The sequence below is a fragment of the Rhodnius prolixus genome, unplaced genomic scaffold, assembly GCF_049639745.1.
Source record: "Rhodnius prolixus isolate KJV_2025 unplaced genomic scaffold, Rpr scaffold_1, whole genome shotgun sequence".
Classification (NCBI taxonomy): domain Eukaryota; kingdom Metazoa; phylum Arthropoda; class Insecta; order Hemiptera; family Reduviidae; genus Rhodnius; species Rhodnius prolixus.
This window is the reverse complement of record NW_027411581.1, coordinates 45,892,844-45,917,179: the sequence shown is the minus strand read 5'-3', so window position 1 is coordinate 45,917,179 and position 24,336 is coordinate 45,892,844. Positions and strand designations below refer to the sequence as shown.

General features: G+C 31.7%; 2 protein-coding genes across 4 annotated transcripts; one reads left to right on the top strand and one right to left on the bottom strand.

Annotated features, from left to right (window-relative positions):
- Positions 1-271: 271 nt before the first annotated feature.
- On the top strand, positions 272-7,108 carry LOC141460745 (NEDD4-binding protein 1-like). Of its 3 annotated transcripts, none has more exons than XM_074141034.1 (5): positions 272-512; positions 2,488-3,343; positions 4,389-4,610; positions 4,741-4,848; positions 6,247-7,108. In XM_074141034.1, the coding sequence occupies exons 2-5, from the start codon at positions 2,508-2,510 to the stop codon at positions 6,341-6,343; spliced, it is 1,263 nt and encodes a 420-aa protein (XP_073997135.1). In that variant the 5' UTR covers positions 272-512; positions 2,488-2,507; the 3' UTR covers positions 6,344-7,108. The 3 variants fall into 3 exon arrangements, with proteins under 3 accessions (XP_073997135.1, XP_073997149.1, XP_073997139.1); XM_074141038.1 differs by having other exon boundaries at positions 282-512; positions 2,480-3,343; XM_074141048.1 differs by lacking the exon at positions 4,389-4,610.
- On the bottom strand, positions 6,571-23,811 carry LOC141460684 (RAB11-binding protein RELCH homolog). Its single transcript, XM_074140946.1, has 22 exons — positions 23,320-23,811; positions 23,076-23,237; positions 21,173-21,321; positions 19,537-19,668; positions 19,370-19,446; positions 18,422-18,805; positions 18,032-18,170; positions 16,054-16,192; positions 15,832-15,977; positions 15,113-15,244; positions 14,510-14,674; positions 14,298-14,433; positions 13,354-13,501; positions 13,080-13,203; positions 12,140-12,262; positions 11,226-11,376; positions 10,965-11,100; positions 10,373-10,436; positions 10,123-10,261; positions 8,891-9,053; positions 8,713-8,823; positions 6,571-6,934 (listed from the first exon to the last, which is right to left on the bottom strand). Exons 1-22 carry the CDS (start codon positions 23,567-23,569, stop codon positions 6,802-6,804), a joined length of 3,303 nt encoding a protein of 1,100 aa, XP_073997047.1. The 5' UTR covers positions 23,570-23,811; the 3' UTR covers positions 6,571-6,801.
- Positions 23,812-24,336: the final 525 nt, after the last annotated feature.

Here is a 24,336-nt window from a genome sequence, read left to right as displayed (position 1 = left end):
AATAAATAACAAGGGCATGCTATTTGTAATTTTTCCCCTTATTTTTAGATTACAATCAGTGTAACCTACGAATTCCAAACGCTTCGAATTAAAAAAAAAGAAAAGCTTATAATGAAGAAATACGAACTTTAAACTGAAAACTAAATTGGGCAAGAATATAATTACAGACTTAATTTTAAGTAGAACTAATGGTTTGTATTTGGTAACTAAAATCCATCTCATATCCAGTGACCATTGGTGTTTGGTGAACTGCAGAACTAAATAATAGAATATAAGGCTATCCATTTCAGTAACATATGTATTTATATTAATTGTTTACTGGAAACTGGACCGTAATGTGAACTTTGAAACATTGGTTCTTTTTTTTTACTTTTTTTATTTGCGGTGGAGGCGTGTAAATTTCGGAAAATTTTAATCCCTAGAATGTCATTTGCTCGTAAGTCACTTAATCCCAGTTGTAGGTTATCATTTTCAACGTAACATATTAAATTTTTCTATTTTGTTTGAGAGTGGTGAGTAATCTGAGTTTATATATTTTTTTGTATTTTATTCAATAAAAGTTTAATTTTTGAGAGTTAGGATACATTGTCCTTTAATTTCATTACTAAAATTTAACGAATATTCAGCGCGCAGATATTCAATTTCACCTCCCTTCAAATGAATCATTGCTTTTTCCATGTGCCTCAAACATTAGGGGAATTTTAATTAATTATACTCTAGATAAACGGATATTAATGAGACATCTTCAATGTAATACAAAAGAAGACCGTCCTTAATATGTGTTTTCAAGCAGCCAAACTAAAGTCAGTCTTAGCTATGTTACTACTCACAAAATTGAAGTATTGCCCAGCCTCAGCACATTGGTTGTGAGAGTATCTCTGATATCAGCGTTCGTAATGTTAATGATCAGACAATGCCCAGATAATATCAATGAATCCTAATTTTCGTTGATTTTATTTGTCGTAACAATCATGTTTATTACATCCCTGACCTATTTCGAATTTCCATTCATGAAAATCGAAAATCGGTCAGGAATACTTGTGTTATGACGGGTAAAGTCAATGGTATTATCAAGCTCTGCAGATCTAACCTGCATTTTCAACAATCTGCAATTGAAGGTTTTTAGAAATTTGTATTTATTATTCATGCATGTGCAACTAGTCTTTTTTTTTGCACAATCATATGGTAAGACATTAATTATTAAATTATTTCATTAATAATAACTAAGTTAATGCGCATTTTATAAAATATGATTTTTTTTCTTATAATTATATATAACAAAACCAAGTAAGAGTCCTTCTGAGGACTAACGAGTTACAGGCCAAGCTCCTTGAAAGCTTAACATGGAAATTTGTGTTTAGAATGGCTTTTTGATTTATTTTTTTTTTGTAATTTGTTTAACATTAAATGATGATTTTTATTTTGCCTAAAGTAATTTGTAAAATAAACGTTTTTTAAAGCTACGCGACCGTGTCAGTCGTTGCGTTCTAAATACTTATTTTACATGTTGGGGTGGCAGAGCTGCTTTCTCGTTGATGAAAATGTGTTTTGTGATTATGATGATACATTAGTTAGTAATAAAAATGATACTCATTTTTTTTTTATTATGTTAATTTATAGCAATGTATATATGTATTTAATTCTCTATTTAAATATTTATAATTTATTTCTGTGATTCTCATAAAATGTAAATAACAATATTTTATTTTAAGAGAGATTGTACATTATGTGCAATGTTTACAAATTTTATTAAGCATTGGGTACTTACCGGTACTTTTGATAAATAAATATCATTATTGAACTAAAAATTAGTGAATAGCATATCTTGGGTGGTGGTTCTTTTCCACAACTATAAATTTTTTTATAGGTTTGTTTTGTTCAGAGCTCCACCGATGCTCTACACTGAGTTTGCTATTTTTTTAATTTCAAGTCATATCTTTCTGCAATGGGAACCAAGAGAAGTTTGGTTTAAAAATCATCCGCTTTCCAGGCTTTAATTCCTTCTTTGTTGCTTCTATCCAAGTAAAAATTTGAATGATTAGAAAGCATTCTTGTTTTGAAGTATTTGTAATCCGTAAAATTTTGTTCGAAATTATTCATATTTAGAAACGTATCAAACTTAAACATTATTATGGATGTGACCATTTTTTATGTCAACTTCCTAAAAAAGACCCGTGATATTTATTTTTTATTTTTAAACTAATTTCTTCCCTACCGTTGAAGGTACAGTCATTAAGAAAGAAAAAAATCATATTTTACACATTAAAATGGGTCGCTAATTTCTTATTATAATGGTTGGGGAGTTGGCAATAGCCAATTATTTTGTCCTGTACTCACTTTTATTTAGTTATAATTCAGGATATATTATTTTTAAACTTATTCTGTACTAGTATTGAATGTAAAACATTTCTTAACTTATTGAAAGTGGATCCTACTTTCCTTAGGCTTATAAAATAGTACGTTTGATATTTCACTTGAGTGTTACAGGTGTCAGATGGTGCTTGATCATGGAGATTATTGACTTAGATGATTCATCTGATAACAGTTTAGTATCTACAAAAAATTCACCTTCGAAAGAAGTTAAACGAACGAAAAGAAAAAAAAACATAGGAAAGCTTAACAGTTTGTTAAAGAAAGTGGGACAAACTAAAAGATCTATTAAAACTTTAAACTCTAGTGATTTAGACGTAACTTTAAACCCAGAAATAAATTCTTCACCTAAAAAAAATAATGCTGATGATGATAAAAAAGAAAGGTCTGGCAGAAAATGGATAAGAAAGAAGCGGAAAAGGTCTAGTGTTGTAATAGTGGATTCAGATTATGAGATTGTTGAAAGTAATAAAACGTTATGTAAAGAAAATAATAGCGTAGATTCTGATATTATGTGTTTATCAGACTCATCAATTATTGAACTGTCTGATACTGAAGACGTGGGAATTGTTGCTGGATTGGTGGAAACCACCAAGGAACATATAGCAAGTAAAGGCTGGAACGTTAGTAAAGGGATGTTTATAAATGAGAATGGAATTTTTAAGACTGGTCTAAACAATAACAAAAAACAAAACCAGTTAATTAACGATTCAAAAAGGAGAGCTGAAACAATACTTGAATTGAGGGAAAGATCACCTAAAGGAATTCGCAAGAAAAAAAGACAGGTTGAGCAAAATGGTGTAAATGAAGCTCTAGGAACCAGCAGTGGCACTGTCACGCCATTAAAAAACTCTTTGAACACATCTAATAAAGTACCAAGACAATCAATCAGCTACCTGCCAACAGATTCAGCTAATTTAAAAAGAGAAGGGCTCAGACCAATTGTTATTGATGGCTGTAATGTCGCTTTTGGGTGATTACTTTTTCATTATTATTATTTTTTTTATTTTATTATTTTTATTTATTTTGTGGGCATCGACTGGTTTCAGATGGCCACCCATCTAATTGATCAATGTTAAGAAGGGTGAAATCTACGATTTGCACAAAATGCATGTATGTTTTTTTTTTTTTGACTTCGCATTGTGAGTCAAAGAGTTAAAGGTACCAAACTTTTCGATGATCACAAAATATTTGAGCTAGTAAGGGAAAATTGTATTGGACACCATTGGAGAATCATAAAGAGTGATATCGTAAAATACATTGGTTTTATTGAACATTAGTTGGAACCTGATGTCCAACTGTGTCAATGATCTTATCCTCTTTGACTTGCAATTTTCCTTAACTCTAGTTTTGGAAATTATCCGTTTTTAGAGATTGTTCATCAGATTTGGGTAGAAAATTCTAATTTCCACTCATTAGGCGCCATTACGTTTTTACCTAACTACCCGAAGTTAGTGTAAAAGAGAACAAAGTCTGATTAAAATTATTTGCACGCTTTCATTTATCTAGTGAGTCATTAGTGAGCAAACATTTGGCTGCCCACTGATCTCTTTAATTGAAGACTATACTCACTTTTAACATAATCCATAACAAAAGTGTACTAATAAGATTTTTTAAGTGAAAGATAAGGGCGAGAAACTAATAAAGAAATTGTTGCCAGTTTGTGCATATCTGCTTCAACGGAATGGTCTATTTCTATACAAAAATCTGTTCTCCTCTTTTACGCAATCTATTTCGGTATAGTTTATGTATTGCCGTTAAAATGCGCCAAACTATAGTCCTGTTCCTTTTAAGTTTAGATTCTGGTCAAAAAAGTCTATTCAATGATATTTTTGTCGTGTGGAGTTTTCCTTTTTTTCTGTTTTTACATTCGATGAACAGTGTTGTTTGTAAAGAGAGAGGTTGTGGTGTGTTGAAAAATTTCAAGGCGACAGTAATGTTTTTTTTTTAAGTTGTGGTGGAGACACGTTATATTTATTGACAATACGACCAGAACTTCTTGTAAAATGTTTAAACAGGCACGGTAAGGAGAGATTTTCAGCGAAAGGCATAGAAATCTGCGTCGATTATTTCCTTCGTCGTAAACATGCAGAAATACGTGCGTTCGTACCCCAGTTTCGTAGGCGTCATCCTTCGACAGTAGGGTTTCACATTTTGGATGAATTGGAAGTAAAGGGATACTTAGTTTACACCCCGAGCCGGCTTGTAGAGGGGAGAAGAATTACTTCATATGACGACAGGTAAATTAATCCAAATTCGGAATTGTGAATAATAAATTCATCAGCATTTTGGTTATTTATATCCAAAAATTTTAGGGTTACATAATCTTTTGTTTTTATTTTACTAAAATATAATATATACCTTTTACAGATTTATAGTTGAGTATGCTGCTAAGACTGGCGGTGTAGTAGTGTCACGAGATAATTATCAAGACCTATTAGCGGAAAATAATTCATGGAGTGACACAATAAATTTTAGGTTTGTTTTAAATTTATAAATTAAATTTCATATTTTCGTTTTTTTTTTTATAATAAACAAAACAAAAAATATTTGGGATTTGAAAATGTCCACATAATAACTTTTACTTTAATTTTATTTATTTGCAATAGGGTGATGGTTATCTCCAACAACAATTCCAAGAGGCCGGGCCAAGGAGGTTATCACTCTCCTTTTAGTATGGTATCCCATATTATCCGTGTCCAAAGTAATGGATGTGCAGCGCGTCTAGTTGGTGTGGAAGCCTTAACACATCCGATTATGAACCCTAAAAAGAAGTCCCAATGTGATGACGTGGTGGCAGACATTAATTCATCTTGGGAAAAAGTTCTAAACTTAAATGACGTCAATAGCGCTGGGTATAAATTATACTTTATTTTCGGCAAATTTAACTTTGCTTTCTACAAGTAAGGTCTTATTCCTTGCTCCGCCGAAAATCTGGGCAGCCATTACCGGCGCTCTTGATCATCTGTATTCAGCGAGTTCAAGCTTCCAAAGTCTGATTGCAAATAGGGCTCTTAACGTAACATCCCCCAGAACACTTGCCGAAGCGAGTATATTGTAGACATCATTTTGCCCTCCGGGTAGTCTTCCCTTCTGAGACCTGACATGCTTTCCTTTATATGTTCTAGTCTGTCAAGGCAGGGAATCCGTATTACGTATTGGATGTAGTCATTACACGCGACTCTGTCACGATCCTAGGAACTAGTCGAACGCGACTAGTTCTTTTTCATTTTCTTCGTCAAACAGAATCATGAAGTCTAAACATCCATTACTCTTCCAATTGGGCAAGGGCCGCTTAGAATGGCTACTTTTTGTTAGAAAAAATTGTTTATAGTAAAGTAAGAGCTTCCGCCCCCGACAACGACCCTAATTAGTGGATGGACGTTAAGCCCCGTCTGAAAAAATAGGAGATTACGTTCCTTTTTATTACTTTATATTCAAAATGTCTGGCATGACGATTACAAAAGGGTTGATCGTCACAAATTGCAAGAAAAAGCGTACCGTTGAAAAAATCCTGATTTTGATTAGTGATAAGACTGAAAAAAAAATTAAGTAAAAGGTAAGCCTCCTGAAAGTTAATCCAGAATTGGATTTTAAAGTTTAAGTTAAATCGAAATTTTGTATAAAAATGTTGACTAACAGTTGAGGTCTATGTGTGCAATTAATATTTAAACTTTAAAGAAAAACCGTTTCCAAATACAACCATCTTAATCCTTTCATTCTTTCTAGTTTACCTTCTAGATCTTCTCCATCTCCCTTTTTTCCATCTGTGATCAGGTATCTGAGGCTTAAAACTCTTAGTTTCAACATAGCCGTCAAACTTTTTTTATGAATTATACGATATATATAGTTAAATTACTTTTGAACATGTTTCAGGCTATTGCAGTACACATTTGTTGGTGATATGATTATGTTCCCGCAGGATCCTCTTGGACGTGGTGGCCCGTCACTTGACAAGTTCCTTATGTTCTAGGAAGTGATTTTCTTTTCTTTTTTTTTATTCTGTTGTTACTTTTGTACAAATTTTGCATTTCTTTTGTATTAGGAATTTAAAAATTAATAAGTTTGCAAAGATTTATGTGATAATGAATTCACATGAATTCATGTGTAAATATTTTCATTCATTTATATAGTTAAAAGAAAAGAAAAAAAAAGGAGAACGTATTATAATTTTAAAAAGTATTTTTTTAAAAGAAAAAGTTCAAATGCTAAAACTTTATTTATTTCATACAAATTTACAATGAATCAAATTTCTTACATTTTCTACATTTTATTTCGAAGAGGACGGAATATTATTTTTCTATAGATAGATTTTATTTACAGTTTTTGAAAGTTCTCACCATATTTATTATATATATACCAAACTTTTCTCATTTATAAATTTATAATAATATATATATATGAAAAAGATCTCAAATTCGGAGAAGCAGCTTACTTTTTCCAAAACATTTGCTGTAAGTTAGTGAGATTAGTTGGTTTTGAAATGGGAGTACTGAAGATTTTGGTAACTTTTTGTTTCATTTCTTCCACGTTTGTTGAAGATTTTGGTAAACCACTTACTTTGCTGAAACAAAAATTTAATTTTATTAAAGAGCACATTCATAAAAGAAGTCTAATAAAACGGTTCAGAATGTGTAATCTATTTTGTTTTCTTCTGTCTTTATGTTTTTATAAATATTTCTTACTTCTAACTATGTAAATAAATTAATAAAACTGAAAGAGTAAATTGTTAAAAGAATTTTTTTTTTTTTAACAAGTGCCTTACAAAAACTTATGTATATTTTTATGTAAACCACACGCGAAGTTTTCTTACAATATTCCAACTTGACATATTTCCTCTTTCTTAGAAATGTAAACTATGTTTAAATGTACTTATTGGCATTTTTATGCCAAAAATAAAATACCAGTTTTACACTCCGTCTCAATCCCAATTTTTTAATTAAGAAGAATAATTTTTTGATGGCAAATTTTTCTTTTTATTATGGAAAATTTTTCTCAAAAATTTAAAGGGTTGTAAGGTATGTAAATATAGAATATCTGAACAATTACTTCCAAGTTGAAAGGTAACTCAGAAGATAGTTGCAATACAGTAGGACAAGAGGTTACACGTGAGCTACCTTTAACCTCGAATGTAACTGCTGAGATACAAGGCTCTCAGCCCTCCTAATATGACTAATTTTTCGGAAAAAAGTTTTTAACAAAAGGGACGATTTACCAAACATGAAATTAGCATTTCGATTTTCAACGTAATTGCTTCGACAGAAGTGCCAAAAATTAAGAAACCATTCGCTATATTCGCCTTGGTTAATCGGTTTTCTTCATAATCATAATCTAGGAATATTTTAATTTCACTTAATATTACAAATACATATATCGGTAGTAAATGAAATATTAGAGAAGAGAGATGCTTAAGGTATTCAGAATTAGTTATTCAGACAAGAAATCCGATTGATAACATTTTTTTCCTTCGTGCAATTAAATGATTAGTCATTGTCGCTGGCTTCAACCAACCGTAACCTCTTAGCCCAAATAAATAATACACCAAAATCTAAGGATTAAATTACATTTTTTTCAATCTTTGTAAAGACTGCAACAATTCTCATGCAGAAAAGATTGAGAAACTTTCAGCAATTGCGAGAGTTTATTACAAAGAATAAATTTATTTTCCAGGTGCAGCTCACTAAAGTAATTAGTTGATTTATCAAATGTTTTCGTCAGCATTCTAGGTCTTTTCGAAATACTATAATTGCAGGTGAAGTACTAAATTCAGTTGAATACTATTACGGAGCAGACGAATCAAATGTATATGGTAGTTATCTAGAAAATTCTAAACGGCTCATAGTTCTGTGCGCTAATGGCTTTGTTTAAGATTTTTTCGTGTTTCGCTATTACCTTGGAGTCCCCATGTGATAAGACTAACAGCTTGAATTTGAACACGTCCAACAAATTGAAAATTTCGGCGCGTTATTAAATAAAAGTTTGAGCATTAATTTGTAGAGAGGTGAAGAACAAAAAAGGTAATTCCTTTTTTTCTTTATTAAACAGACAATTCAAGTTGGCAAGTTTGTAGTTTGCCTAAATCTAAATCATCTGCTAAAAGAAAGGGCCTTCATAAGCGAGATGAGCACTAAATGTCAGATCTCAATACTAATTAAAGCATTTCTCTAGCTACAAATGGATGGCTATCCGCCAGACAGGTTTTTTCCTGAATTGTTTTACAACCCAGAAATTCTTTTCACCTAAACTTTTTCTCTACAGCTTGGTGTGGATATATGTTTTGCAGGCATGAATATAGGATTTACTAGTTACAAACAATTCAGATGTTTATAATACTTAAATTACCTCTGAACCGAAGTTGTTGGTGAACCAACTCTAGATTCCACCTCTCTTATCATGGCAGAGACTGTATCTTGATGGCTAGGCAAAACTTCGTGGCAAAAAGTCTCCAAAAGCCTAAAAATAAATAAATTAATTAAAAACCAGCTAACCTTAGTTAAAAAATTCAGTAAAATTGTCTTACCTAAGAGTAGGCAATAGTGTACTGCTCAAAGAATGTTTAGAAATCTGCAGAAATATTATATTTGATAACGTATCTACAAGTGTAGCAGCAATTAATGATCTTTTAGATTCATCATCCAATTCAAAACTGAATTTTGTAATATTGTCCAATTCAAGCAATAAAACTGGAATTTAAAAAAAAATTAAATACAGAATGAAGAGAAATTTACAGAGAAAATATAAATTGGATGTAAAGCTCGAAAATTGGACGAAATCTTTAATTCATCCTATTTCAAGAATAATTTCTCTTTGGTGTTAAGTCTCCATCCAAACAGTTGCACGTCATATCATTTTTACGGTACGAGGGAATAGTACACACTCAGCCGGTTTGGTTCAGAACCAAATGGTCTATTTTTAAAATTAGTGCATGTAAATAAATGTTTAATGTCACCGTCCTAGGTGGTACAACATACCCCTTACTTTCGTTTAATATCTGATCGTTTCAAACAATGATTTAACAAAGCATTCTAATCTAGATGCGAGTTTCTTTGACCGGGTTATTATTTACCTCCTGGTTCTCTCTAATTCCAGCGCGCCCATTTTAACCTCATAACTGATTCCCCTGCATTATTCGCCAGCCTACTCGTACAATTGAATTTTTAGGGATTTAAAAATGTTATAGGCACAGAAAAATAATTGGATTTTTCAAAATTACGACTTGCTCCTCTTGTATAAATGTACATTTATTTATATCCAGGTCAACGTGAGATGGAGAATAAAATTTAGTGAAAATTACTAAATAAAGTACTTTATTAGCAATCTTTGCAGATTTCTTAAGAAAACTTTAAATTAAGGAAATTAAATGTACGATGTTTAGTACTATTCATTTATAGCCCAGCGTTTCAATGGATTGAGATATCAAACCTCAATATCTAGTTTTAGAGAACACGAATGATTCTTTTTCAAGTCCTAGAAATCAACCATTTGTTTCAGGTTATGATGAATGATAAAATACAAAAAATTCAGTCCATCATTGGATTATACTACAGAATTGATCTCGGGATCTGAAAAACAAGCTGGTGCAACAAATGTCTGGATAAAGATTTCGTAAGACGGTTGGAAGTGCTAGGGTTAGGCTACAAGAAATGTTTATATTTTGTAGTTTATAGTTTATTAATAATAACACATCTCCATAATTAATATCAAGAACCACTGTTATTCATGAGAGGAAAATATACACAGAACATTAATTACCTTCATCTCTGAACGTAGAATCTACAACTGAAGCCATTTTACCTATTGAAGTTATGACAAGGGGTAAAATATCAACTTTTTCTGCGATGCCGACGTCTTTAATTAATGTCTGTACCTGAAGATATGTTTTATCTAACACCTAAGTGAAATAATAAATTAAAAATCAAATATATAGACTTTCAATTCGATAGAAGTGGATGTCAAGATGTCGCTAACAAATACAAGTGTTTTAATATTACAATTTTATTACCTCCTTATTGGAAGAGCTCTCTAATATTAGTGCATATACTGGTAATGTTGAAACACGAACACATCTGCAAATAGAGGAATAATATATACATGGGTAAAAACAGAGTTTCAAACAAATCGTTGGAGCCACTTCCGAGAAAGTATCACTAATCAAAAATCTATTATTACAACAATACTTCCGTTAGTTTCCAAAGTAACTTAGCGAATAAAATTCTTTAACGAAAATACCGTTGTAATAATCACCATGTATTAGGGATGGCTATAAAGGCGATGCCTCTGCGTTTAATAAGCTAACCCAGAACAATACACGAAACACATTCTTGGACATTTAATGGGGTATTAAAAACTAGTATTTCCCATGAAAACTCCCTTAAAAAAAAAAAAAAAAAAAAAAAAAAAAAAAAAAAAAAAAAAAAAAAAAAAAAAAAAAAAAAAAAAAAAAAAAAAAAAAACATCATACGGTCACACTAATTTCTATAACTACTAGTGAGGTAGAGTAATAATAATAATAAAAACATTTCAATTAATAGGAACCGATATGAAATTTATAGCAATCCATAATGCTCCGACAATACGTTAAGCTTGAGACTTACACATCTGGATCCGAAGCGAGTGTAACCAAAGCAGGAATTATTCTAGTAGAAATCATTTGTTCGGAGCAGTGTGGTACAGCGTGCATAAGTAAGTCAGCAGTTGTACGTCGTACTGCTCCTCTTTGATGAACAACTCCTAAAATATTTTTAACAATTAATTTAACAAATGCAACTAATTGATATGAAAGATTGATTTTTTTTAATCTATTAAACAAAAATTCAAAAATTGAAACCGTCTACAGCAATTAAAATTCATATTACCCTGCCATAATGCTGAAAGAAGTGTATTTGAAAGGCGAGATATGGTAGCAAGTTTCTTTACAGTTATATGTAAACTTTGCAGGGGTGCTGAACACAGTCCAAGTACGATAACCAACCTGCCAACACATTGGCCAAGCTCTTCCTCACAGCACTGTCAATAAAAAAAATTATTAATTCCTATTAGGGAAGGGATTATCTCAGTGGTTAACGCACGTTAAAATCCAACATGGAGATCCCAGTGGAGGGTTCCAATCCAGCTGTTGTACCTAAGATTTTCTCTTCCTAGGAGCTTCTTACAGCTAGTAATTGGTAATGGACAGTGTTGTCTATAATGAGAAAACAACGTCCGGAGGCCGGCAGTGCACTAAAAAAAGCTCCGGGCACCAATGACCATAGATAATGACGCGCCTTAAATTACAAACGTCTTTAAAAGTTTAATTTTAAATATGTTGAAAATAACATTACCTAGTGCCTAGCACTTCTTAAGATATATTCTAGAAGGTTTACCAAACTGCCATTTAAAGAAAGTTTTAATTCTTTCTCTAATTCTTATAAGTTAAACTAGAAGCCTTTTTTTTATATGCTTTAAATATTTTTCTAACTTACTTGTCATGTGGGCAAAGGCAGCTAGACAAACTTATTTGCTAGTTACAGATAAAGAACAAAGGGTTAAAGCAAAAAATGAAAAATTTTCAATTTCATTTTAAGGCGCAGGTTTGATGAAGGGAATGTAAGCGCGTATTTGCATCTGGTAATTCCCCATTCCGAGGCCCGGGAGACTATTTAAATTTAAATTAACTGGGACATAAAATAATGAAATAAGTGCTTTCACCCGCTTTCTAAATTGGTAGTTATGTCATTAAGCCCGAATTATTGACATTACTTTACTTATCATCTACGATTCTTCGACCAACCTGTAATGGTGATAGTACGCCAAGAACATAGACTGGGATGATTGTCAATGGAGGCCAGGTTTTATCCATTTTTATCAGTGCTTTCTCCAAAATTTCTAGCCTGTCTAAAAATATGCTCTTTACCTGAAAAATATTAAAATAAAAAATTGTTGACACCACCTTAGCCTTCTTAATCCAGGTGTATATAGCCTTCTTTGTGAAAGGCTGGCCTGAAGCAGTATTCTCTAGTTATCTTCTCTAGCCTAATACAGGACATATTGAAGTTGCAAAAATCTTAATGTAGAGCGTTGCAATCCAGTAAACTCCAAGATGTGAGTGAATTTCACCCACATCGGTTAAATCGGTTAAAATTAAAATCTGCCCAATTATTTCTCAAAAATATTTGTTTAACCTCTATTTTTAAGTCTATTTTAACTGTTGAAATTATGGTAGGGTCCGCAGTTAATACTTAGCATGCACATTTTTCTTACTTTTGACCTGTTTCGAGCTTTTATCCCTCTTCAGAGACTGATTTATCAATAGAAATAATGGTTATGCTTTAAAAAATTCTGAACTTCTTATAATTACACTAAGCTAGGTTAATAAGATGAAGACGGGACATTTGAATGCTCAGATTCAGATATTATTCAGTTACTAACATACATCACCATATTAACAAATAACGTGGCGGACCCAGTTCTCCTGTATACTTATGCTGATTTTGCTATTTCTTTCTCAATCAAATAAATATACCTAATTTTCTTTTCTCCTTACGTGCAAATAATATGAACCTATAAGTTGGATTATATAAAGGAAATTTAGCATGCCAACATACACCCGCACTTGCAATGCACATAGATGCCTAGTTTCTACGAGCAATCACTGCCACCAAAAAGCGGTATCATTTAACTTTACAGCCACTCCCTTTACACATCTATAATAAAAGTTTAAAAAATATTACATGTTGGGTGGTGAAAATTGTTCCAAAGCCTGCAGTAAAACTGGTGAAAAACTTAACAAAATTCAAGATAAGCTCCTCCTTCTTTGGATCTACTTTATCAATAATATCTAAACAATTTGGGATTCTGAAAATCATAAAATCGTAATTATTTTTCAACAAAATTTTATGCTAAATTTTGTGTATAAAATTAATGACTATGACATTTAGTTTTATCTCTCTAAAATATAAAGTGAGTAGGTTCAGGAATATTCAGATTTATCTTCCTTTTACCTACAGTGAGTCTATAATCCAAGCTAGCTCTGGCCAAGGTGTTAACTGTTGCAAACAAAAGTCAAACGCCCCAATAACAACACCCACTGGATGATCGCTGTAGAACAATACAGGATTGGATAATCCTTTGCATACTTCAGCAAAGCCAGTTCCTTAAAAGGTTTTACAATTGTTTACACATTTTATTTACATTTATAAAATAATCTGTTTTATTATTATTAAACAGAAAATGGAACCTCATTTGCCAAAATTGTACAAAAGAGATTATTATTTTGAATGAGTCAACAGAATTTTGGGATAAATCCACAAAATACCAATATCAATTGGTATGCATAAAAATTCACAATAATAAAGACACAATAAAACGTCACCTCTTAGACAATTGAAATGTGCTATGTGAGAGTCAAAATAACTTTAAATGAACTCAGTGATTTTGAGCACTCGTTATTTATTCGTAAAGTTTACTCGAAAAGTTAGTTCATTTTGATAGCTTCATGATTGCAGAGACAAGTCTTTTCACAATAGAAAATTGTCAAGCAATCTTATGTTCATAGAAAGAATATTTTCAAATAAAAAGAGAAAATATTAAAATGAAAAGTCAATTTGAATTATAGAAAGAGAAATCTATTCGCACAATTATAACGATAAATTTTCTTTGATTTCAGCATCTCTACAAAAATATCACTTTCCAACATAGTGTTTAGGTGGCGTTTTTGTGGTAACATTAACTATAAGTTATGCTAAATATTCTAATCATGTTTTGTTAGTTTTTGTTCTTTTTATTACGCTTAATATTTTCGGATTTTAATACATATATTCAGAACTCATTAAATATTATAGAAGTTTACTTCCACTATCCAAAGATTATTTCACATGTCATTACACTTTCAATACAGAATAAAAAAAAATGGTGCATTTATTTGGAGAAAATACTCTCGTTCAACTTACTATGTTGTGGCGGAGGAAGTGATGGACTAATAGCATCTAACACTGTAGGCGAAGTAGCAGCGAACATTACAATTTGCGGCAGTAATCTAGTGATACAATTTATGATCCAACAAGATTTGCTTTCTTTTTCATCTCTCTGGAATGAGCAAAACATTGTTAACAGATTAAAAATATCAAATAACGGCTACTTTTTGTTTTGTTTTTTAACTTACTGAGATACTGAGATTTAAGGCTTGTAAAATAGCAGGAACAAGGCTTGAGTGAAAACATTTTTCTTGTAACGCCCATCGAGCTGTTACTGGCAATAACAAAGTTTCAGCAGCTTTAACAACAATTTCACTTTTATCTTGAATAGCACATAATGTTAATCCCTCTACCTGCAATAAAAGAATATAAAACCTTTTTCTTTATTAATGAATTTGTATTATTTGGGGGGGGATGAGGCGATCGAACTCTCTAGACAATTAAAACAATTAGAATATTGCTATAATTAGCGGTGTAAAATGTGTAGATCTCCAACCACCTGAAAATCCTACCCCATCTCAGGAGGAAAACAAAAACCCTGACACAAGAAATGATATATTTTCTTTTTCATGGACTTCCACTATCATCAAAAATGTCTAAAATTCTCCTCGAAATGTGAAAATGAAGGAAAACACTATTTGTACAAATCTTTCCCTTCAACTTAAAAAACTTGCGTTTGCGAACAGAAATTTTAGTTTTTGTGAGGAGGGGTTAATGTAATTAATCGTTTCTGGCGTGTGCCATTTAACCCCACAATACGCTGAGTTTCACAATTTACTTAATTAACATACCTGTGGATACTTTCCTGTCATGAAAGAGGCCACCACTGCAAGACTTGTAACCGACTGAGCTCTGACACTATCATCGCGATCTTCTAGCAATTGTTTTAGAATTGATATCAGCAATGAATCGCGGAGTTCACACTAAGACAGAAACCATTTAATTAAATTTACCTTTATAAAATCATTGAAATCAAAGGTAGAATGAAGCAAATCTTGAGGAACCTATGAAATATACCGTCATTAAATTAAAAAAAATAATAACATTTTAAAATATTTACAGTAGTAAATTAAAATTAAATAATTGATAATGATACTATCGTTAGGGAAATAGAGGATAGAAAATAGAGCTGGTAAGACAATAATGCGAAGGGGAGTATGGAGATGAGGGATATGAGATGAGATGGGTGCGTGAATGTATAGCTTTGCCGATGTCACAGTTCTATAACTGTTTTTTACTTTTGAAATTGTTTATTCGTTTTTGTGTACCTTCTCCCGATTTTACTATGATGTGCGAATTCTGTGCATGTGGGGAACTGAAAATTAATAAGTAAATATTTCCTTTTTATTTTTCTAACACTATATTTTTTAACATCTTATTTTACGAAACTTCATTTTCTCTTCGGCCGTGAATTATGTTGCCTACTTCTACAAGGAGTAGAATAACAATATTTTGGGTTAGAAGATACTAATATGTATTCTTAAAATCTTAAGATTTTCAAAGTACTTACTGAAATGATAGATGACACTAGCGCACATGTTTGCGCTACTAACATTCGTCTTTCAGGATATTTATGCCCCAATAAATCCCAACACTGCGACAGTAATTCACCTTGAACCAACTCCTCCGAGCAAACATTACATAAACTTACGATCCCTGAGTAAGATTAGAAATAATCAATATATTATGTACTTAAGTGTTTAACGAACTAAAATAAGAAACAAAAAATTACCCGCTAATATTACATTCCTGTCTTCTTGAGATGGTCTCTTCTTCATATTGAATAGACAATGAATGAGATTATCTCTGACTTTCTCTTCGGGATGAAGTCCAACCAAGCAAACCAATATTGGAACAATTTTTGAAATCCACTTAAAAAAAATATTTTGTCATTTTAACTAATTTGTAATGAGTTAAAGTAATTGCATTTTTTCCTTTTTGTTTTAGGAGCTTGATAAAGATATCAATTTTTTTTTCGTAAATCATGATCACTTTCATAATTAACACTTTTTTTTTGATAAGGAGAAGTTCATTACAATTAAAAACAAATCTACTTACTTTGGTTACTTGGCAAATAAAGAAAATAAAAAAGACATAAAGCTATTCGTCTGAACTTATATGATATAGTACAATTTCAATAGCATTAGAAAAATAGCACTTGGGCAGATGCTATTTTCCTTGACTTAAAATACCTGCTCATTTTTAGTAATTATAGGTGACAATGGACAATGGATGTTATGTAGACCTCAGCGACTTTTTTACGGCAAAGGACCATTTGTTTTGTCTTATTTTTTTTTTTAGTTGTCGAGCTGGACCAGTGGCGAATTCAAAAAAGTAAATTGCTACCCACGCTACCAACAATATTTTTTTAGTTTCTTTGTTACAGTTTTCAGGAAGAAAACTAATTTGAGACTAAAATGTAATTTTCCTGACAAGTTTTTCTAGACAAATTAACATTTATTTTACTTATGAGGCCGTCCCCAATGGATGGTAACTAGGGAATGTTCCTTGGTACAGGCGTCAGGAATTGGCTAGTGCTTATGAGGCCTACCTCATTCGGCCCAAGTTTAGGTAGAACATATCTCAGACTAGAAACTTAAGTCTAAAAACTAGTTTCGCCATCACAGACTGAGAAATGAAGAGAGAATCTTAGGCAGGGATAGAGTAGTAGTTCTGCCTTTACATAATGCGATTAAGATCAATAGCTCAAAAGTAATTAAAACCCCCAGAGAAATAAATCGCGCACAACAGTTATTGCGATAATACTGAACTGGGCGTCAACGCCAGATGTCAAAAGTGCACTCATTTTAGCATAGTACATATTAGACAACATCTATATCAAACACAAAGAAAATTTGAACAATACAGCGATGTCTCGATGTAATTTGAAGAATTTTAAACATTTTTAAGCGAAAGTTATGAATTAATTTTTTTTTTGCGATAATTTTGTGATTAAATCGATAATTTCAACATATGATTGCTTAATTTCGAGCTCGGATCTTGGAAACGCTGCACTGCAGACAACACGGCACCCGGGAGCTGGATGGGCTCCTAGGAAAAGAAAATCTAAGGGTAGCAACCTGTACGTTAAGCTATTTTTTTTTTTTTTTTTTGGCGCATCAACAGGTTATTAGCGCCCGGAGCTTTTTCCAGTGCACTGCCGGCCTCCGGACAGTGTTCTCTCGTTACAGACAACACTGTCCATCACCGGACAGTGAGCTGTAAGAAGCTCCTAGGAAGAGAAAATCTAAGTGTCAGCTGCTGGATTCGAACCCGGGACCTCCGCGTTAAGCTATTGTTTTGATATTAAAAGTTATTTTTGCAAACTTTTCAGAATTTTCCTTGTTTTAACTTAATACTAGACCGCATTCCGATCTCTAAAAGCGAATAATCTATGTTCAATTACTTGGCCTAATTACCTGCATGTTTTTATTATTTATAATTAATTTTTAATAGAATTATTATCTATGTTTTAAATAAGTCAGACAAGATTTGGCAGATGGATGGATACAACTACCCTCCTGGATGTTATAAAGTAAATTTGTTTCTAAGTAAATTTCGTACCACGGGCCGTACAGAAATGTTATGTGTCAAACAGGTCTGGTGAGAAAGAAGATGTTTGCCTAAAATAACTACTTTCCTGCTTTATGTAAGATTACTAATGTATGATGTAAAAAATGTACATTAAAAATATATAAAACAGTAGATACCTCTCTGTTGCTAATTGGAAGTTGGTGAACCACTGAAATAATAGAAGAACCTAAAGTTTGAACTAGACCCTCATAAGAAACTGGTACCACTCCATTTTTCAGCTGGGGCAGATGAGTCCAAAGCTCCCGATCAAAATTACTGTTAAATTAAAATATATAATTTTTAGCGATAAGTTTTAACATTTGAAATTGCATTGTACAATCAATAACCAAAAAACATTAATATTTACACACACACTATACTATATGTAAATAATACATTGAAAAATAGCCGTTAATAAAATATTTTTAAATTAAATTAGGGGTTATGACCCTCCTTTGTTTCAATCGTTAGACTTTTCTGAATCATTTAAATAAAAGAAAATTATTAGCACCTGAACTAAAAATTACCTTAAATCTGTTAGGTCTGGCAAGTATGCCGATGTAGTGGGACTACTGGCTACATATGGATGGCTACCTATTGAACTGGCCACACTATCCTCTTCTCCTTCAATCAACATTTCTATATCTCCAGACGTACTTGTGACTTCTAAATCTCTATTTTCCTCATCGTTTCCAACATCTAATTCTCGTAACTCTTGTCTAGGTAAATCAAATTCTCTTGCAGCTTCTCCATCACCCGTAAATTCAGTTCTTACAATTTCTTCAAAGCTACCAGATAAATCGCTATGATTTGTAGTTAAAATACTCCCACCTCCTCTTCCTCTTTCTCCTACATCGTCACCAGTTTCAGGTCTATCATCACACTGTACTGCAATGCTACGACTTTCACTCCTGAAAATTTTTGTAAAAAACAAAAATAATATTCTTAGACATCTACCTTGAGAAGGGCATCTAAATTACTTATTAATTTTAACACTCAATGGTCCATCCTCTAGAGGTAAGATTGTTAGTGAGAACGGAAGATAAAAACAACCACTCATGTTTGTGAGCTCCTGATATTTGGAAAAAATTTTCTTATTAAAAAACCAAGGGAACTTACTTTCTCTGGTTCATTTCAGAGCTTCGAAATGACATTTTGGTTATCTACTTTCTTTCGTAAAGAGAAAATTCATGAAAAAGTCTGAATCTTCTGATAAGTGCAATAAATTCAAGACAACTTTCACATACAAAGAAATGTGATCGTTGAATTTAGATTACTAACGGAAAACTATGAGAAGAGAAATGATTTATTTCTAGTGAAACTCAATCTCAAAAATTTCCATGATCGCAAAACTTTCTCTTTCACAGAGAAAGTAATCAAATCCTAAATGTCCACAATACTTAAAACTTTTTTTTTTTAATGGAGGAAGGTTACGTTTTTTTAGTTTATCATTTTTTTTTGTTTAATTAACTCACTTTGTTTCAGCATGAGACAAATTCTCAGTTTCTGGCCCATCAAGTTCTCCTTCAAGTATTTCACCTACTGAAGTAAACTGAAAAATATTATTTACTGCTGAAATGTGTTTTACAGTTTCAATTATAATTTGTTATTTAGGCTGAAAAAAGGAGTTCTAATTTCATACGTGATCTTCGGTCTGGGTTTGATTATCGCATGTTGCAACAGACTCACTTTGCGTAATACCAACTCTGTAGATGTGCAGTAACTCAGCTGGTTTGGCAGTATTTAAACCAACGTCATCCCAATCTTCAAAATCCTTCAAAATATAATTAAAAAAATAATAACAATAAACTTATATGAATCACACAGAGAGGAGTTAAATAAAAACCTATTCAGATGTCAAACATTTGTAACAATTAATTTTTCTTCTTGCTAAGTGGATCAGAGAATCAATATTTTTGCAAGGACACTTTCTAGTTAAAAGTTCAAATTACGGCTTTAGAAAAAATTATATATTTCAATCTGTGTTTGGAATTCTAGCAACACATAAATTATTATTAATAATTTTAGAAGATGATATCATAATACTGATCAGTCACTTAAGAGGAATATAACCACAATTTTTCACCAGATCCCTCCGTAATAAATTATCACGCGCAAAGTCTCAACTTAAAGTGATAGATTAAAAATTTTGGTAAGCTTGCAAAATGAAAATAAAACATTTCCAACAAAAAAGTACTTATATGTGTTGGCTGTAAAATTTAAATTAACTAACTTAAAAAAATTCAAAGTAATTTAAAGAAGAATGTGAACATTTTGCAAAGCATCTTGTAAAATTTGAGTTTTTGTGGGTTGAATTCACTTTTGCTGGTAAGTGGGATTTTTAAGAACATATACAAATAAAATGGGGTAAATTGTCAGCAAAAAATGTTGACGACAAAAATTATAATTTAAAAAAAAAGCTTTATTATAAAAACTAAATGATTCATTTTATAATTTATGATTTAAAGAAGTATTTTCGTGCCATTAAAATTAAAAGTAACTTATGTAAATTTGCAATTGCATTTTTTGTTGTATATTTACACTTTCAAATTAGTTTCTTAAACCTCTGATCTTCAGTAAACGACGATTTAGCAGCAACTTCATGTAAAATCTTTTTATCAGAACTAGAACGGAGACATAATATTCTGCTTACACACTGATTACACCAAAGAAAACTGATTTCTGGTATAATTATCTTTTAAAATAGTTTCTTCGGTACTCCATTTATATTTTCCATTATTACACTCCATTACATAAATATTAAATTTCAAGGATCATTTTTTTCCTAACTTCAAATGATTCAGTTACCTTAACGCAGTGAGTAATTTTTTGTAGGACGAAAATTAAATTTGGGGTGTAGCTTGTCCTGCAGGTGCAGATTAGATGGAATTTTTTCAATCATAATACTTGCTATTATTAAACGTCCTTCGACAGGTACAGTACATTGTTCCTGGATTGTTCCAGGAAAATAAGATACCGCAGGTTCAATTAACAGAAATTTGCAGATATAATTTCATTTATACTCCAAATAAAGCTTCGTAGGAAGTCTGCTTTATTCCACGCAATATGAGCAATTCTTCATCGTCAAAACAAAATTTAAACCAAGTGACCGCTTGGTGCTATTATTTATTAGTAAGTAGAAATCCTTCTACATATTTCGTATATCTTGATTTGCTCGTTAAATGAAGCCTTGACTCAGAAAATATCTTGGTTTCCCTAATACAATTTTAAAACCGTTCCATACACTTGTAAAATGTTTCCCCTAAACAGAAATTTACCTGATCTTCATTTTCATCTGCAAATGTTATGGATGTCAGCTTATAACCTCTCAACAGTAAATATTCATTTATTAAAAAATTCAAGGCTCTCTGTTCATGTGGTTTGATCGCATCACAGTGTCCTTGTGAAGTAACATTTGTTCCCTCAACTGAAGTAAATTAGAAAATAAAAAGTTAGAATTAAATGCAAAATTATGTGTATTGGTCCCATATCTATTTTTTAATCAAAAACAATAAAAAATTAAACTAATCCTTAATTAAATAAGAAATACAAAATATAAACTTTTTTACACAATAAAAATTTCATGGCTACTAGTGCCTGTCGAAGTTGGCTCACAGAAAAATTATTCCTATATTGTTATATATAATTAAAAAAAAAAGAAGAGAAGTAAAATAAACAGAAAAAAAATTAATGCTTGGTTACTAAGTACAAATTGTAAAAGTAATTAAAGGCTTCGGGCACTAATTACTTCAGATGTCAACGAGTTAAATTGCAAAAAAAAAAAAAAAAGTAAAAAGCTCGCAGTTTTTACATGTTCATTCTTAGCCGTACCAAGTGAAAGTGGGTCGGAAGATATCCCGAGGTAGACAATAACTGTATAATGTATTGACCAGAGGGGTTAGAGCTACATACTAAAGTTGGATTTCATTTAAGGTCGTACATTCTGCGCGGAAAGAAAAAAGGTCCTCTTTTAACCCAAGGACAGAGAGCTCAAACTTTGACCGCCTTGCCTCTCTAACCAACCTTAAAATTCCTGACAGCATTAAAAAGTAAAAGCGTTTCTCTTTTTTACTCTAAAAAGCCATTTAATGTTTCTCAAGTTTAATTTTAAAACTACAATACAACCAGATGAGATTAGTAGTCAGTTTTGTCTTCTACAAGCGTTCAATAAAGAAGGAAACACTACAGCTTTCTGCTCCCAAAAGGTTCTTTCTCAGGAAGGCTTTTCCCAAAAGGAACTTTTCATTTTATCCAACAATGCCTCCAATATGAATGCCACAATTCCCAAAGATACGAGGAAACTCCAACTGTCATGGAATATTTAAGGGCCAAAGATGTCCCACGACAACCCTCCTAATAGTTTCAAGAGCTATAACGTAGCGAAAACAAAAAGCTGAAAGTTTTAGAATTTTTAAATTGAAGGAAGATAATAATAAGAAATTATTATTTGGAGTAGAAGAAGTAAAAGGATTGAGGCTTTTAATGAAGTAGCACAGAAACTTTACTACACAAAATTGCTTCTTATCTCCAAACTTGACTGCCCCAGCACAAAAAAAAAACACAAAAACAAAAGCTTAAAACACAGGCACTTAGCAAACAGCAAAAAGTTGCAAAAACTCTATTCACGCCTGTCTTAGCAGATGTAATTTTGTCTCCTAATTTTTTGGCCAAGTAACATTTGGAACTATACTACTTCTCTTTTAATAGATTTTCACCCAAAATACTATGAGTTTTAGAAGAAAATTTTAGGTTTAACTACCAGTAGTATAAATTAAAATTTTTTTGTGAACATAGAGAGGCATTTTGATTCACAATCTTATCCCGAGGTCTTCTTGTCTACAGAATTACCAACAACTGAAAACAGTTCTCTACAGAAAACACAAAGTAAGTAGAGTGGGATATACTGACTAATACATTTTTTTATTTTAAGTCTAATACATATACAAAACAGACTGTCAGGGCTCCAAATGAATTAAAGAGTATGTAAAAATTATCCACTTTTTTCTTTTAGCATCTTCTGGTTTGGAAATGAGGTAAAGTGAGGATTGACTCTCCGAAGCAATCTAAGAAGCTTAAAAGTTCTTTGTCAGACACAGACAAAAGAAATTAAACCAAGATTTTTTTAGTACCTAGTCGACTAAAGGTTTCAGAGTTAAAATATACATAACAATATTTCATTACCAGTGGCAACGGTCAAGTTGGCACGGAGTGCACTTATGGTTTCTTTCGCTTTTCTCAATTCGAATTCCAAAACAGCAACTCTCTCATCATTACCTCGTTCACCATCTTCTGAAAACCTAGTCAGGTCGAGAGAATCTAAGGTTACCTGGCTAGATGACCGTACTAAAAATCAGAATAACTCTTATTTAAAATTAACAAACATTTTGTTGTAACTATAGAAAATATATGGAGGCAAAGGGCTTACCTATTGTGGGCAAAAGTCCAACTGACTGGTTTTCAAAATTTACTGGATTTGAGAAAAATTCTTTCAGTTTTGGAACTTCTTTGCCTGCTTCCACAAGCTCAGTATGCAATTCAAGAGCAGTTAACCAAAATTTATCTTTTATTAATTTAGAGGCTATGTCACTGTATGATATATAATTAAAAGGTAGTTCAGAAAAAGTGCCCTTGTATTCCCCTGAGCTATCATCATCTTGAAGGAAAGGATTTTCCATGTTAATACTTCATTAGCCCAACCTGGGTCACCACGCATCCATTCTTACTTATAACTCGGGCAAACAAAACACAGGCATGATCTTACATGCACTTCAAACAAAGAAGATAGACACTCAAATCATACTGATTACTTGGTCATTGGAACAGAATGGAGGTAATTAATCTACTTCAAAATGATGTATTTTGAACGCGAAGTTAACGTCACCAACTTAGTGAAGGTTTTGTGATGGTTGTAACATTGCTATTCTATTTAGGTTCTTGATTTATTGATATTGTACCACAATCGATTTAAGTGAAACGATATTTCTTGATTTTCAATAGGTTTTTATTTTTTATTAGAATCCTCACTATAAAATTTTTTTGGAATCTTTGATTCCGAATCATAATTATCTCGTTGAATTGGTTGAATATGGACCTACACTTCATACAAAATTGAATGGATAACAACAGCTCATGCGTCAAAAAAGAAATAGCATAATAAAATATTCAAATAAAGTCAACTTTTTGTGTAAGAATGGAATCTGAGGAATTTACCTACCCCAATCAATCAATTTTATGGATAGTTTTGAATATACCCTTATAGAAGTATATACAAATGAGAATAATCCTGTAAATTATTTATTTTTTCTATGCAAAAAATTTACTATAACAATGTTAAAAAAGTTTTTAAATTTTCATAAATAGTTTTTGATGACCAATAATAAATATAAATAAGTGCTAAATAATAAGTTCAGTTCACTATTTTAAAGTATGGGTAAAAAAACTT

What these genes read in the sequence shown, in the direction of transcription:
- LOC141460745 (XM_074141034.1), top strand. Translation starts at nt 2,508, where the DNA reads ATGGAGATTATTGACTTAGATGATTCATCTGATAACAGTTTAGTATCT. An exon ending in GGCTGTAATGTCGCTTTTGG is followed by an intron (nt 3,344 to 4,388) that starts GTGATTACTTTT and finishes ATGTTTAAACAG; the next exon opens with GCACGGTAAGGAGAGATTTT. An exon ending in AGTGACACAATAAATTTTAG is followed by an intron (nt 4,849 to 6,246) that starts GTTTGTTTTAAA and finishes AACATGTTTCAG; the next exon opens with GCTATTGCAGTACACATTTG.
- LOC141460684 (XM_074140946.1), bottom strand. Translation starts at nt 23,569, where the DNA reads ATGGAAAATCCTTTCCTTCAAGATGATGATAGCTCAGGGGAATACAAG. An exon ending in TAGTGTCATCTATCATTTCA is followed by an intron (nt 15,245 to 15,831) that starts GTAAGTACTTTG and finishes TTTCTGTCTTAG; the next exon opens with TGTGAACTCCGCGATTCATT. An exon ending in CAATTTTCACCACCCAACAT is followed by an intron (nt 12,263 to 13,079) that starts GTAATATTTTTT and finishes AATATTTTTCAG; the next exon opens with GTAAAGAGCATATTTTTAGA.